The sequence below is a fragment of the Pongo pygmaeus genome, chromosome 2 (genome assembly GCF_028885625.2).
Source record: "Pongo pygmaeus isolate AG05252 chromosome 2, NHGRI_mPonPyg2-v2.0_pri, whole genome shotgun sequence".
Taxonomy (NCBI): Eukaryota; Metazoa; Chordata; class Mammalia; order Primates; family Hominidae; genus Pongo; species Pongo pygmaeus.
This window is the reverse complement of record NC_085930.1, coordinates 63,392,745-63,407,518: the sequence shown is the minus strand read 5'-3', so window position 1 is coordinate 63,407,518 and position 14,774 is coordinate 63,392,745. Positions and strand designations below refer to the sequence as shown.

Here is a 14,774-nt window from a genome sequence, read left to right as displayed (position 1 = left end):
AACTCTGGCTCCCACACATCCCAGCTGCACGACCTTGAGGCAGTGACCTCACCTCTCCATGCCTTCTTCTCTCCTCTGTAAACAGAAGTAGCGTGGTCCCAATGACTCACAGCCTGGCTTGAGTGTTATGGAGCTAAGACCAGGGATGTGCTTTGCAGGGGGCCACGGGACACTGACGATGGAAGACGTGCAATGCCCTGCCCAAGGTCACATGCGCAGCTAGAAGGAGCAAAGCTTCCAGCCCTGGCATTCAGCACTGCATCCTGCCTCCAGCTAACCTTTTGTCTGTGTCCCCACCAGCCACCAGCCCAGAGCCCAGGCCAGGCCTGGGAGCCCAAGTCCATGGTCACAGGTCACATTGTGCCACATGTGTGTCTCCCCACTCCCAGGTTACTCGTGGGGTCTTCTCTCAGCCTGGACCCCCTACACCCACCCTGTGTGCAGTGCTAAGTTACCATTCTCAGCAGGAGCCAGTGAGCTACACTTTCCCAGATCCTCATGAGAAGCCACTGGGGCCCCAGAGACAGGCATTTCATGCTGGCTTTATAATTGAGCGCCGAGTTGCTCTGGGATGGGGAAGCAGAGCTTTTGTCCCCTGCTGCTCCTTGCTGTCTGGGGTCACCTCTGTCCCAAGGTCGCCCTGGAGGACAGGCGGGGCCAGACCTGGCCAGATGCCCTCCATCAGGCTGGAGCCGTGCCTTCCTCCTAGGCTCCTCCAGAGCCCCCTGGGAGCTCGGCACGTATCATTAGACTTTATTAGAATCAAAGAAATGAGTCATATTTGCAAACAAGGCCTGCTCAGCCAATCTTCCCCTGCAGCTGTCGGAAGGAGGAGGCGGTGGAGAAAGGCTGCACGGCCCCGTGCTCTGGGCGGATGGGCCCTTTTATAATTGTTGCCTCTGCTAGTCTCCAGGGGAGAGCCATGGCCAATAAATGGCTGGCCTGCAGTCAAAAGGAAACGATTTGGCCCGCTAGGAGGACGTATTTACATCTCTGAGTGCCGGCTGGACGGCAGCAGGGCGGCCGACTCAAAACAGACGTCCAGGCAATTCTTTTTTGGATCCCACCCTGGAGTGAATCATTACTATTCTTGGACAAGAATGCAGCTTACCTCGGAGTCTCCTCCCTCTGTGTGAGAGAGACGAGGAAGCTGGGGATGCTGAGGCCCTTGCCAAGGCCAGCACCATGCCCAGCACATGAGGTGGCTGGTCCCCAGGGTGGCATCAGAAAAAAGGAACCAGGTCCACGGTTGATTTCTGAGTGATTTCAGGTGCATTCCTGAACTTGTCTGAGCCTCAGTTTCCCCATCAACCAAATGGGTATAATTAATTTACTCAACTAATGTCAGCTGAGCACCTATTACGTACCAGGCACTGTTCAGTGATCAAGACAGACATAGACCCTGCCTTCTTGGGACTGACATTTTAGTGGGACAGGCAGACATTAAATAGATAGCACATATAAAATTATAATATAAAAGCAGTTAGTGATGAGAAATAGGCCCAGGGCAGGGGAAGGAGAGTGACCAGGGATGCTTTTTACAGAGGGTGGCCGGGAACAGCTGCCCTGGGGATGTGGCCTTTGAACAGAGACCTGAAGGAAAGGAGCGAGGGAGTTTTGGAACAAGTGGCCGAGGGAAGCAGTTAGGTCCAAGGCCTTAAGGCAGGATCACGTTCGACCTGTTCAGGGAATGTCCCAGATAGCAGCTAGGGTGGCTGAAGGAGGAGGAAGTGATGGTGCAGTCTGGGGGATGAGGGTAGGGCTTGGGCGCCCACACCCCCAGCCTGCCCAGAACACTTCCCCTTTACACCCGTTGACCTGTGTGTTTACTAACTGGCACCCACTCACTCTTAAAAGTGAGTCTGGATGAGAAGGTCAGGAGGGCCGTGTTGGCCAGGGAGCGGGAGCCCTGGGAGGACGTGGAGCAGGGGAGGGATGTGGCCTGACATAGGTATGGATAGATTCCCTCTGACTTGTTGGGGCAGGAGTAGAGGGAGGAAGACCAACGAAGAGGCTGCTAGAAATCATCCTGGGGGCATCAGGGGCCTGGACAGGGGCAGAGACAGTGTGCTGGGAGAGCTGTGTTAACACTGTGGGGAGCCTGTGCAGCTTCCTCCTGGTGTGCTTAGGAGGCACAGGTGAGTGGCAGTGCGCCATGGCATTCCCTCAGCATGACACTCTACCGTTTACTGAGCACGCCGTCACCGCTGGGTAGGGATTGGCTGGGATCCTGATCGGCTGCTTTCTGGCTGGGAAGACCCTGGAAGTCAGACATGGAAGGGACTGTGGAGGGGCCTGCCTGAGATTCAGCCTGCGTGGCTGCCCGAGATGTCTTTGGAAAGAATGTCAGTTGCTCTGGCCCTGAGCCTGTGTCAGGCTGTGTTGTGACAAATCCTGATTGATGAGATACATTGGTTTCAGTCCTAGTACGTTCACATGGCCCGTTATAAAGCTTTTCAAGAATTTAAAATAACTTTTATAAAGGTAATATGTGCACATTAAAAACATTGAAATAGTGCAAAAATACATTGCAAAGTGCGTCCCCCTCCCCCACACAGGCAGCAACTGCCACCAGCTTCTTGTGTGTCCTGCCAAAAATAGTGTGTGTGTATTCAAGTACAAATGTGTCTCTGTCTCCCTCCCTCTTTACACAGTAGGGAGCATGTCTCATGCACTGTTCTTCACCTTGCTTCTCTTCCTGCATTTTGTCTCCAGGACCTAGCTCCTTAGTAGGACACTGAGAACTTTCCCATTGTTGTATACCTCTGCACTGTATTCCAGTGTGTGCCTGCTCCACAGTTTACAAGCTCCTCTTGATGGACATTTGAGTCGTTTCCAATCTTTCACTCTACAGACAGCACTGCTTGGCGGGGGTACTATGTCTCTGGCCACCCATGCAGGTGTAACTATAGGAGATAATCCTACAAATGGAATTGCCTGATCAAAGCAAATGTCCCTGGATGGCACCATGAGGTCCTACAAAGGGACTACCACCAGCAATGGAGAAGGAGGCGGAGGACTGGTTTTCTTTGTTGTAGACTCCATAGCTGGTCAGCTGCCCTGATCAAGCCAGTGTGGCAGCCTCCCATCAGTACTGGGCACCACTGGTTTGACCAGCGTGGTGGTAGGGGAAGGGCAGATGCTGTTAGATGAGCTGGCTGCAGGCTGGGTATGGTCAGAATCAGGGCTCTGGAGTATTAAGCTTCTCAGCCAGCTTGCCCTGAAGAATCAAAGGAAAGGCGGTCTTGTGACTGGGCATCTCATCAGCATATAAAGCCCTTGTCCTTGGGATGTCCAGGGTCTGGTGGGCAAGACAGACATTTCCCCAGCGTGGGACAGGACAGTGGAAGATAGACAGGGGCTCTACAGTGAGTATTCCAGAACCTCAGGGAGGCTTCCTTTGAGACCGAGGATAGTGCACCTGGTGGGCCTGGGAGACAGTGGAAAGGTGCTCTTCCTCCTCTCCTGGTGCTGCCCATTCACAAGGAAGTCTTGGGCCACTGCCCAGCCTGCCCTGGCTTTCACTGAAGGTGCTGAGCCCTGCAGAATGAGGAAAGGCTTTTTGTTTTAAAGCCGTGGCAGGCGCCAGATCCACATGCTTGGCAGGGCCCCAGCTGGGATGCGGTTGGCCGCCAGCCTGCCCTATAGAGATGCCCCCTGCCCCAAGGTGCCAGGTGATCCCAGCATATAGCAGAGGACTGAAGAGATTGTTAAATCAGCGTATAGCAGAGGACTGAAGAGATTGTTAAAATTTAGGCTCTGTTTTCTCTTAAAATCAGACCAACAGTGTAGTGGAGTAGAGAGAGCACTGGTTTTGGAGTCAGACAGGCGTGGGCTTGGGGTGGCAGCTCTGTGTCACCTGCTGGCTCTGTGACCATGGGCAAGTGGACCCTCCAAGCCTTCGTTTTCCCCATCTGTAAAATGGGGTGAATGGCCTCTACTCCTGGGATCAGATGAGATAACTGAAAAGGCCTTGGAAAGCAGGTGGTTGCTGGTAGCTTTTATTTGGTCCATCAGCATTATCATGTTGACATCCCTGGTGCCAGGGGGAGCCCACTGATGTCGCTGTGACCAGCAAGAAGAAGGCAAAGAAAAGATGTCCTGTCTTATGGCTGTTAGTGGGAGTATTTCACGGATTGGTCTTACAGTGACATGTGAACTTGCTGTCCTCCCAGTTGAGTCCGTTCATTCACTCATTCACTCAACAGGTCTTTATTGAGCTCCTCCAATGGGCCAGATGCTGTTCTAGGTGCTGGGAACACAGCAGTGAACTAAAGAAAGGCCTTGCTTGAATGCCAGTTGAGAAGGGAATCTTGGGTTTATTCAAAGTCCTTATGTTGAAGCTTCTCTAAAAAAAATAAAATAAAAATGATAAAGGGTCTAGCCCGGTGTGTGTTCCAAGAACCAGAGCCCTGACTGTGGGGGTAATCCCACGGACTGGCTGAAAGCTTGGGATGTTTCAGAATGCTTTCCCAAGAGCATCCTGGGCAGGAGCAGTTATTCTCATTTTACAAAAGGGGAAACTGAGGCACAGAGTCACACTTCACTCCCTGCCCCTCCTGCATGGGAGTGTGACCTTCAGACAGGGAGCTGACTCCCATTAGAAGGAAACTCGGCTTCTTCCGGGGGTTCGCAAACACCCTGGAGCATGGAGACCCTGTCTCTTGTGGCCAGCAGCCTGTGGTAGACAGGTAACCTGGGAGGCCCAGTGGGCAGGGCCGATGTCCCTGTGCTCAGCGTGGCTGTCCTCGATCACTGTTGCAGCAGTTAGAGCTCTGGGACCATGGGTGCCACTTCTGTGCATCAAGTTTCGTGGCCTGGGCTGTCAGTACCCTGCACCGCCCTGGCCTGCTTTCAGATGCTGTCGTCCATAAGAATGTGTGGGAGTAGGTACTTGTGTTTGTTTAGCAGGGCAGCAGGAATCAGCTCGGATTGGCGGGAAGCTTAACTCTGGACTCCAAAGACCCACGCTCTGCCGTGTCATCCTGGGTAGGGTTGGTGGCTGTCCTGTGCCAATTATCCTTAAAACCATTTACCTGCCTCTCTCTGAGACCCTCAAAACCCTGGCAGGGCAGGGGAGGAAAGCAGCACTGCTTAGGTGCTGGCTGTGTGCCTGAAGCTTCCCTGGGCATCTGAACACCACAGTTACATCTGCAAAGGTTTATCAAGTGCTAGCTGCATCCCAGACCCTGAATTTAGGACCTTGTGTGACTTACATTTTAGTGAGAGATCCAGGTTACACAGGGATGAATAAAATAATAAGGGACAATGTTGGGGGAGTTTAACACTTTATAGATGAGGAGCTGGAGGTCTGGGAAAGTTGGCTAACTTCGTTCTGTCAGTGACAGAACGAACAGTAGAGCTGAGAATTGAACCTAGTGTTTGGCCCACGGTTGGCACTGAAGAAGGTTCTGCTGAAGTCCCAGCAGAAAATCAGTGCCCATTTCACAGATGAGGAAACTGAGGCTCAGAGGTTCCTTAACTTGCCTGAGGCCAGACTATGTTGAACCTGGGTTTGCCTGAATCCGGAGTCTGAGTCCATCCTTTTCTTTTCTTTCCAACAACTCTGTCTCAAGACAAATGGGGATTCCTGGGTTTGGAAAGGTGAGGTGACTTATGTAAATGCAGCGCCTCAGGTGGGATTTGACCCCCAGCCTGTTAATGTCTGGGCCTTGTCTCTCTCTACTCCGGGGCCAGGCCCCTCACTGACTCCTGGCTCTGTGTTTGCTTCAAGGCGCAACGTGCTGAGCTTGTCCCCTGGAATCGACCACCCAGGCTCTCTGAAATGGGACCTTGCTCTCTGCCTTCTTTTAGTCTGGCTAGTGTGTTTCTTCTGCATCTGGAAAGGCGTCAGGTCCACTGGGAAGGTAAGTTGGACTTCTGTCCGTCCCCTGCCTCCTGGAGAGCTGTGCCAGGCTGGCCCTCTCCCCTACTTCCTGCCTGCAATTAGCCACGCCCCAGGAGGGAGGTGGCCAGTGGTGGTGTGCTGTTAAGCCTGCCCTCTGGAAAAAAGTAAAACCCAGGTTTGTTGTAGTGTTTGTCCATTTCATGGTGTCAGTGCTCCCACCATGTTTGCTTTCAAGCTGTCGACGGTTTAATGACCAGCTCACAGAATTCCTGAATATTGAAGGGTCAGGCTCTCTGGAGCCTACACGAGCTAACCCCGTCCACCACAGCTTTCTCGTCTCAAGGTATTGGCAGTCAGTGCAGATGGTAGCAGATAACTAATGTTGGACTTCTAATAAATAGGTTAGCTGGTAACAGGAGGTTAGCCAGCAACTGTGGTAAGAGCCATTAGCCACAGCATGGACCCTCGCTTTGCAGAGGGGGCCACAAGCATTCCCATCAGCATTGCAGGGAGCTTCGTGGGACTGCCCCAAACCTACAAACTCAAAGGCTGCGTTGTAACATTATCCCCAGATAATCCAAGTGTACTTCACGGATTGAGAGGCACTGGCTTAGATTTTAGCTGCTAAATCAGATTAACTGAGTTATCTTATAACTAACATTTCAGCCAGCACCTCCAATGTTAGTTGTTCAGGAAAGTGTTAGCTGATAATTAAATCACCCACTCATGGCCAAGGTGTTAGCTGTTAACCAAAGTATTATTCATAACTGGAGTGTTTGCTGCTGATTAATATGTCACATAGTGACTAGGATGTTAGTGATTAACAAATGTAAAATGTTAGCTTGTAATTTTAAGGTTTTAGGTATAACTGATATATTAGCAATAGTGAAAATGTTAACCAATAACTGAAACGTTACCTGTTACTAATTAGAGCTGAACTGTTCCCTGATAACCTAGACACTGGCTGTTGTCATGGCTGTGCTGATGCCAAAGGCTAGTGCAGGGGTATGTTGTGATCACAGGTGTGAGCCTGAACCCAGGGCCCTAAGCTATAAAGAACAAAGGCGTTTGCTCATCTGCCTTTAGATGGTGCCCTGTCGACGCTTTCCCCAGTGACTCACATCCCAAAAGAGGGAACATCTCTTTAAGATAAAAAAACCCCCAAAAGTCAAAGGAGTGTCTTAAGGTAGCATTCCAGGTGGAGCTGTGGGCAGTGACCTTAGCTGCCCCAGCCACAGAGTGGAATTGAGGGTTGAGGAATGTGTCTCCCTGGATAAAGAGCCCCCAAAGAGGCGAAATCATGAATTTGTAGAGATCCAAGTAATTATTCCAGTCACTTACCCTGCAAGACCTGGGACTCCAGGGTTGCAAGAGGTAGAATGAGGGTGATCCTGTGCACCCCCCTCCAACACACACAGTGCCCTCTACTTGTTTCTTGGGGCAGAACCACCCTGCCATCCTGAAGCCCGGGGTGGAAGGGAAGCAGTCCAGGCCTTGGACACCTGCCCCTGCACACCAGTGAGCACGGTCCTGCCCGGAACAGGCGGGAGCAGGGGACATGGGTATCTCCTGCACCTCCTTGGAGAGCACCCGCACTGGGCTACCCCGGTTCTCTGTCTTACAAGCACACCATTTTATTCCTTTCTTTAAACAATGAGAAAACTCAGGCTTAGGGAGGTCAAGTGATTTGTCCAAGGTCACTTCCTCCTCTCTGAGCCTCAGTTTCCTCCTCTATAAAATAGGTGATAGTAAGGGTTAAAATGAGGTGTGTTAAACACCTGGCACAATGCTTGGCACAGACGGTTCTGTAAATGCTAATTCTCTTCTTTTTTTTTTTTTTTTTAATTTGAGGCGGGGTCTGGCTCTGTTGCCCAGGCTGAAATGCAGTGGCTTGATCTCAGCTCACTTTCTGGGCTCAAGCCATCCTCAAATCATCCTCCCACCTCAGCCTCCTGAGTAGCTGGGACCACAGGCGCACACCACCACGCCCTTCTTCACTCTGCCTCAGTTTCCCCACACAGAAGTGAGAAAGTTTCTGTGGAGCACTGGTCCTGAGCAGTGCTGGAGACATCATCACTTACTTACACACTAGTATTTTTTGAGCCTCTGCTGTGTGCCAGGTGCTTTGTAGAAACAGGGCTGGGGGACATGCAGTGGTTCACAAAACAGACAAAAATTCCTGTGCTCCAGGAGCTGATGGCCTGGCAGGAAGAGTCAGGTTGTAACAAAACGAATGGGAAAAATGTATAGGAGTCAAATGGGGATTCGAGCTATGGGAAAAAGTCAAGCAGAGAAGGAGAATGGGGAGTGTTGGGAGCAATTTTAAATAGGGTGGCCAGGCAAGGCCTACCAAGAAGGTGACTCTAGGCAAAGATGTGAAGGAAGTGAAGGGCTGAGTTAGCTGAGTATGTGGAGGGGAAAATCTCCAGGTAGAAGTGACAGCCTGTGCAAAGGCCCTGAGGTGTGTTTGACCCAGACCCTTGGGGAGCACCCAGTCTGATGGAGGAGGCTGATGTCCGCCAGGGACAGTGAGCAACTTTTGAAACATAATGCAGAACACAGGAGAATAGTGTCAAAGCCAGAGAGAGAGTGCCAGGCTGCAGCTGTGGCCGAGCAAAGACGTGACCCTCCAGGGGTCCTCCCGTCTCACCCTTAGCAACAACCTCCTTCGTGGGGTGGCTCTAGGCCTCCCAGGGGTGGGCGTGATTCCCAGAACAATAGCAGAGCCTGGGCCAGGCCAGAGAAGCCAAGACAAACACAGTCAGGCTCTGTGAACTTCCTCAAGCCCCATGGCTGAGAGGCTGCCTGCTCTCTGGCCATGGCTTCCAGCCCTGGCCACAGACCAGGTTTGTGGCTGACGTGGGGGCTGGGCCCACGGGCAGCAGATGGACCTCATCCTGCCAAGGCTCTGCTCTCGTGTCTAGTCCAGCAAGGAGGAGTTGGAGGGTAATGGAGGGAGAGCCCCAGCCTGAGAGGCTGAGGATCTGAGTTCAAGTCACTTTGCCTCTCTATGTTGCAGTTTCCTTTTTTGTAATTTTCACTATTCCAGGAGTTTGAAACTAGGCTGCCATTAATCCATTCAACAAATAGTGTTAACGGTGGCGAAAGCACAGTAGCCTGTGAGTGCTGGGCGGCATTCTCAGTGCTGCTAGGTAGCTCATTGAATCCTCCTCGTGGTTTAGAGTATGTGCAGTTATTAGTCCCATTTTACAGATGGGGAAACTCAGGTTCAGGGAGGCTCATTACCTTGCCCAGCATCACACAGCTTGTCAGTGGCTGTGCTGGGATTTGGACCCAGGCAGCCCCACTCCCAACCTGGGTGCCCTACACTCTAACACCTCCTGTGCCCACCCCGTGCCAGCCTCAGGATGCAGTAAGTAGGGAATGTGGCAGGCATGTCCCTGCTATCACAGAGTGGGGTCTGGGAAGGGGGCAGAGATCCAGACACTCACATAGGAAGTGCAAGCCCTGCAGACGCACAGGGGAGGAGGCCCCAGAGTGAGCACGGACGTTCACTGAGGCTGGGGCTCTACGCTGTCGGCCTCCGGAGCAGCTCTTTTTGCCGGGTTAAAAACAAAGCACGGGGTAGTCAGAGCCAGATCCTTTTAGCTCTGGATCCCACAGACTGCATGACTTTGGACAAGGCCCTTTCACTTTCTCAGCCTCACCTTCTCCTTATGTGAAATGAGTTAGTGAAGCCCCTCACCAACAGCCTGGGCGCTGAGGACCCTCGGGGCCTGCCTAGGATCTTTGAGATCAATGGTGAGCCCTGCTGCCCAGACCCTTACCTCCCAAAGGATGCCTGGCTCCCCCTGCTGCTCAGCCACCCTCTTTTCTACTGCCCAGAGGGGATGGAGAAAAGTTGTCCTTGCAAGTTTCCTGGACAGTTGGGCCACAGGGCTTTTGGGTCTAGGGCTCAGAGGAGCCACGGAGGTTCACCACCAAGAGTGGAAAAATACCATGTCCCACAGCAAGGCCTGCTGGGCCACAGCGGCTAGCACCAGCCTGTCCCTTGGGGATCCTGGGGGAGCCACGGAAAAGTTGAAAGCATGGCTCTCAGGGACTTGTCCTCGGAGCAGCAGATTCTGCAAAGCAAGGGTGGCTTTCAAACCTACCACTGTAAACCAAAACCCATCTGAGACAGGGGGCTCAATCAGCTTAGAGGTTTATTTTGCCAAGGTTGAAGATGTGCCCAGGAAAAAGAGACATGAGCCACAGTAGGATCTGCGGCCTGCACTTTTTCCAAAGAGGGTTTTGAGAAGCTCAGTACATAAAGGGGAGGCCCAGCACAGTAGCTCACACCTGTAATCCCAGCACTTGGGGGGCCGAGGAGGGCAGATTGCTTAAGTTCAGGAGTCCAAGACCAACCTAGTCAACATGGCAAAACCCTGTTTCTACTAAAAAATACAAAAATTAGATGGGCATGGTGGCACGTACCTGTAGTCGCAGCTACTCAGGAGGCTGAGGTAGGAGGATCTCTTAGGCCCGGGACGTTGAGATTGCACTGAGCTTTGATTGCACCATTGCACTCTAGCGTGGGCAACAGAGACCGTATCTAAAAAAAAAAAAATGTAAGGGGAAACAGCAGGAGGGGACAGAGGAACAGGTAATTCAGGTAATTATGCACGGTGTCTCTCAGCAAATCTGCATTTTCCACAGGGTAGAGAACACACACATTTTCCATAGGGTAGGGTGTACACATGGTGGAGGAAGGAGACACATGCCTGGATGTGTGGGCATATGGCTCATTTCTTGTCTCTTTGTCCGGTACCTGTGAAGATGAGCTGTGAGTTTACATTGTCAGGGTGAGGGAGGCCTCCTGGGGAGATATGTGGCCTGTGTCTCACAGCTCTCTGCTGAAGAATAGAAGGCAGGCCGGTTTTGTGCGTGTGTGTGACTCAGTTCCCAAGCTTAACTTTTTCCTTCTGCATAGTGAGTTTGGGGTCCTGAGATTTTATTTTCCCTTCACACGGCTGTGGTGGTGTGACCAGGATTTGGGGAGGAACAATGACACACATCCCAAAGGTGTGGGGATCTGACACCAGCTGGCCTGGATCCATCCCGCATCCACCACCAGTAACTGTGATTGCAGGCAGGTGCCCCCACCTCTCTGGGCAGTATCCTCATCTAGAAAATGCAGGTGAGGCTGGTGCCTGGCTCTTCTCAGTTGTCTGGGGATTAAATGAGTTAAAACTCATGAAGCTCTTAGCTGAGTGCCCCGCACAAAATCCTCACTGCATAAGTGCTTGTTAAATAAACTAACTACGTGAAAACAAGGCAAGCCACCTCCACACCCCTGTCCCTGACACAAAGCCCTTTGGCCACAGACTGGTTGCTTGGCCCAGTGGAGGCCTGGCTGGCTTTGAAGTGGCCGCCCTCTGGAGACCCCTGTGGGGCTGCTGTCAGCAGCTATTGTTCGCCAGCCCGGGTGTGGCCCACAAAGGGCCCCAGAGGTGGGAACTGGTCAGGGCGCCTGGCCTCCTGTCCGCCTGTCCTCAGGAAGGGAGAGGCAGGTTGGTTTTCTTTTTTCACCTCTTTCCCCCGTTCTGTGGCTTCCTGATGTGCCCCCGCCCTCCACGTCTGCCTTCCCATCCTCGGGAAATCATGTAGGCTCCTGGCCTCAAGGAGAAGAGATGACGGTGGCTGGAGAAACTGAGGCCTGGAGGAACAAAGGACGCCCGGGGGCAGAGGCAGGAGTAGGGCCCACCCTGTCAGTGTTGGAGAGCCATCTTGACAGTGCCGGCCAAGGAGGCTTCTTGAATGCTCACCGCAGGCCAGGGGCCATCGAGCAAGGTCAGCGTTCCCTTATCCTCAATGGACAGATGGGGAAGCTGAGGCCCAGGTCACCAGCAAGGGGTGGCAGAGGCAGCGTGCAACCCCTGGTAGGGGCGGCTCCCCAGCTGACCCACAGCCCCTCTACCCCTCGACCTAGAGTGGCAGAGTAGGAGGCAACCTCAGAGATCCTACGGTCCTAGCCCTTTACTTCCAGATGGGGAAACAGAGTCTACAGCGGACAGTGGCTTCCTGGAGGTCTCATGGCAAGCCAGCCTCTAAGCTTGGATTCAGACCTGAGGGCCTCCCTACTGGCTGCCCTCTGGTCTTGGGGAGAATCAGTAAACTGTCAGTTGTGGGAGGCTTTTTGCCAGTCTGCTATGTGTGGGCTGTGGGGCAGGTCCCCATTCTGCTGCTTAAGGCCACGTGACCCTGCGCAAGTGATGGACTGTCTCTGGGCCTCAGTTTTATTGTTGCAAAATGGAGATAGTAATAAAACTTACCTCAGAGGGTTAGGGCACGGGCCAGTGAGAATAGACGTCACAGCATTTGGAACAGTGCTAGGCACACAGTAAGTGCTTAATAAACGCTGCCTAGGGGTTGTTGGGCTGAGAGCAGCTGAGCTAAGCAGGCCCTGAAAGCTTCCTTTTTGCCCTTTTCCGAAGCCCCTTTCTCATTGTTTCTACTCAAAGGGATCATGGTCACAAGAATTTGCTCTGTCGAGGGTCCTGGTGCCAGCTAGGTGAGGTTTTGGGTTCTGTCACTATTGGTCAGTGTCTGTTACATACTTGGGCCCCAGCAGTGCCCTGGCACTGCACCCCCAACTCCATGGGCACATTCGTCCTGTTCTCTTCATCTCAATTTCCTCTCCTGTAAAATGGGTTCATTGACTGTGCAGTGGTTCCTCCCAGGTCCCCTGAGCCCCAGATGTGGCCCAGGGCTCTGCCAGCCAGTCTCAGTGTTTCAAGGTGGCCACCATGAACTTTCTGCATGTTGAAGTGAAATACTTCATGCCTTTCTGCACAGAGGTTAGCCCTCCACAGGCTCTGGGTTCAAATCCTGGACTCCGATGATGCCCTGGGCAAGTCCTTAAAGCCCACCGAGCCTCAGTTTCTCCACTGTTAACCACTGTCCTGGGGGGGCATGGTGAGGATGAAGTGGGCTTGTGCCTGGGACGTTCCTACTCAGCCAGTGCCCTGCCTGAAACACTAGGATCTAACTGTCCATTCAGCCAGGCACCTTCGAACTCCTCCCAGGCATAAACTCTGTCTGGAAACTCCTTGTGTTGAATAAGATGGGAAAATCCATCCATGAGAACTGAAGCCACAAACAGCGCTCGCAGGACAAGAGGAGAGAAGGTCTTTGGGAGCAGATGGCCACATCATTTCTAATCCCCACCTCACACCTGATCTTGGCCTGTCTGGAACATGCAGTGTGACCCAGGGAAGGCCGTGGGTCTCCCAGAGGCCCGGTGAAGGGGGGAGCCTTTCCTATTCCCAGTTAAGGGCCACTGAGAGGCCTCATTTTCTTCCCTAAAGGTCTCGTCCTTCCAGCAAAATCAGTGTCAACAACAGGCTCCCTTTCTGGAGCACCTACTGAGTGGCAGTGTTACAAGCATCATCCCATTGAATCCTCAGCTCACCCCTTGTTGAGGGGCTTCTATTACTCTTATCTGAATTCTACTCATGAGGAAACAGGTCCAGAGAGGTTAAGCAATGTGCCTAAGATCACACAGCAAATGAGGGGATGGAGCTGGGATCTGAACCCTTGCTTATCTGATCCCTAACCATAGGAATCATACCAACATTATAGTTGTTAACTAATGTGACCTGCATGCCATGGGCACATGCCATGGTTTGGCAACCACTGGGCTGAGCCTTCTACACATGCACTTGATAGCTTACTCTCTGATTTTGCATTTTCCACCTCTACGCCCTGGAATGTCAGTTCCACGAAGGCAGGGATTTGTTTTCTGTCTTGTCCACCACTGTATTTTGTGCTTAGGTGGTGCCTGGGACAAACTATTTATAGCATGTTTTTCATTTAATCTCAGTAAATCTGTGAGGTGGGCTGGCGCTGTGGCTCATGCCTATAATCCCAGCACTTTGGGAGGCTGAGGCAGGTGGATCATTTGAGGCCAGGAGTTTGAGACCAGCCTGGCCAACCTGGTGAAACCCCATCTCTACTAAAAATACAAGAATTAGCTGGGCATGGTGGTGGGCACCTGTAATCCCAGCTACTCGAGAGGCTGAGCCAGGAGAATCACTTGAACCCAGGAGGCGGAGGTTGCAGTGAGCCGAGATCGTGCCATTGCACTCCAGCCTGGGTGACAGCGAGGCTCCGTCTCAAATTAAAAAAAAAAAAAAAAAGAAAGAAAGAAAGAAAAGAAATCTGTGAGGTAGGTACCTGTATATACCCAGATTACAGATGAGGCAGCTGAGGCCCAGAGTGGTTAAGCAATGTGCCAAAGGCCGCACAGCAAGTAAGACAGCAAACCTGGCTCTAGAACCCCTGATCCTGACCAGTGCTCCCCTCTGCCTCTCTGAGAGGATGCTCAAACTTAGCAGCAGCAAGTGATGCCCATGGCCTCCTGAATCCCTCTCGCCCTTGCAGGTTGTCTACTTCACAGCCACTTTTCCATTCGCCATGCTCCTGGTGCTGCTGGTCCGAGGGCTGACGCTGCCGGGCGCGGGCGCAGGCATCAAGTTCTATCTGTATCCTGACATCACCCGCCTTGAGGACCCACAGGTACTGCAGGGCTGGGACACACCGTCCTCCCTCCTATCCAGGGCTGGGCCGGCACAGGACAGGGCAGGATGTAGAGGCCACTGGCAGCACATCTTCCGTGGTTCTTCGGTGCACAGGTCTAGCTGGGCCACCGCCCCCTGGTACTTTTCCACCGGGCCTGTTGTGGGTGTGCCTGTCCACAGTGCTGACGGACCTTTCTAGCTGTGTGCATCTCTTTTCATGTCAAGGACGTCTGAGGCTGGCCACTTAGAGAGGCTGCTTTAGGCCCTGCATCAGGTAAAGGGGAAAAATCTTCTGATGAGCAAGTCTCCCCCTGGGACCCAGCTTCTGCCCACTGCAGCCACAAGGGCTGCTGCATCCTGGGGATGGGAGAGTTGGGGTCTGGAGAGCTGCGGGCTTCCTTGGC

At 52.6% G+C, this 14,774-nt stretch overlaps 1 protein-coding gene across 3 annotated transcripts in view; it reads left to right on the top strand.

Annotated features, from left to right (window-relative positions):
- Positions 1-14,774, top strand: part of SLC6A6 (solute carrier family 6 member 6) — an 87,497-nt gene that overhangs the window by 50,453 nt on the left and 22,270 nt on the right. For all 3 annotated transcript variants that reach the window (XM_054482264.2, XM_054482262.2, XM_054482263.2), the window contains 2 exons: positions 5,735-5,867; positions 14,234-14,368. In XM_054482264.2, the coding sequence (XP_054338239.1) occupies positions 5,735-5,867; positions 14,234-14,368 (268 nt within the window). The remainder of the gene's footprint in view (positions 1-5,734; positions 5,868-14,233; positions 14,369-14,774) is intronic.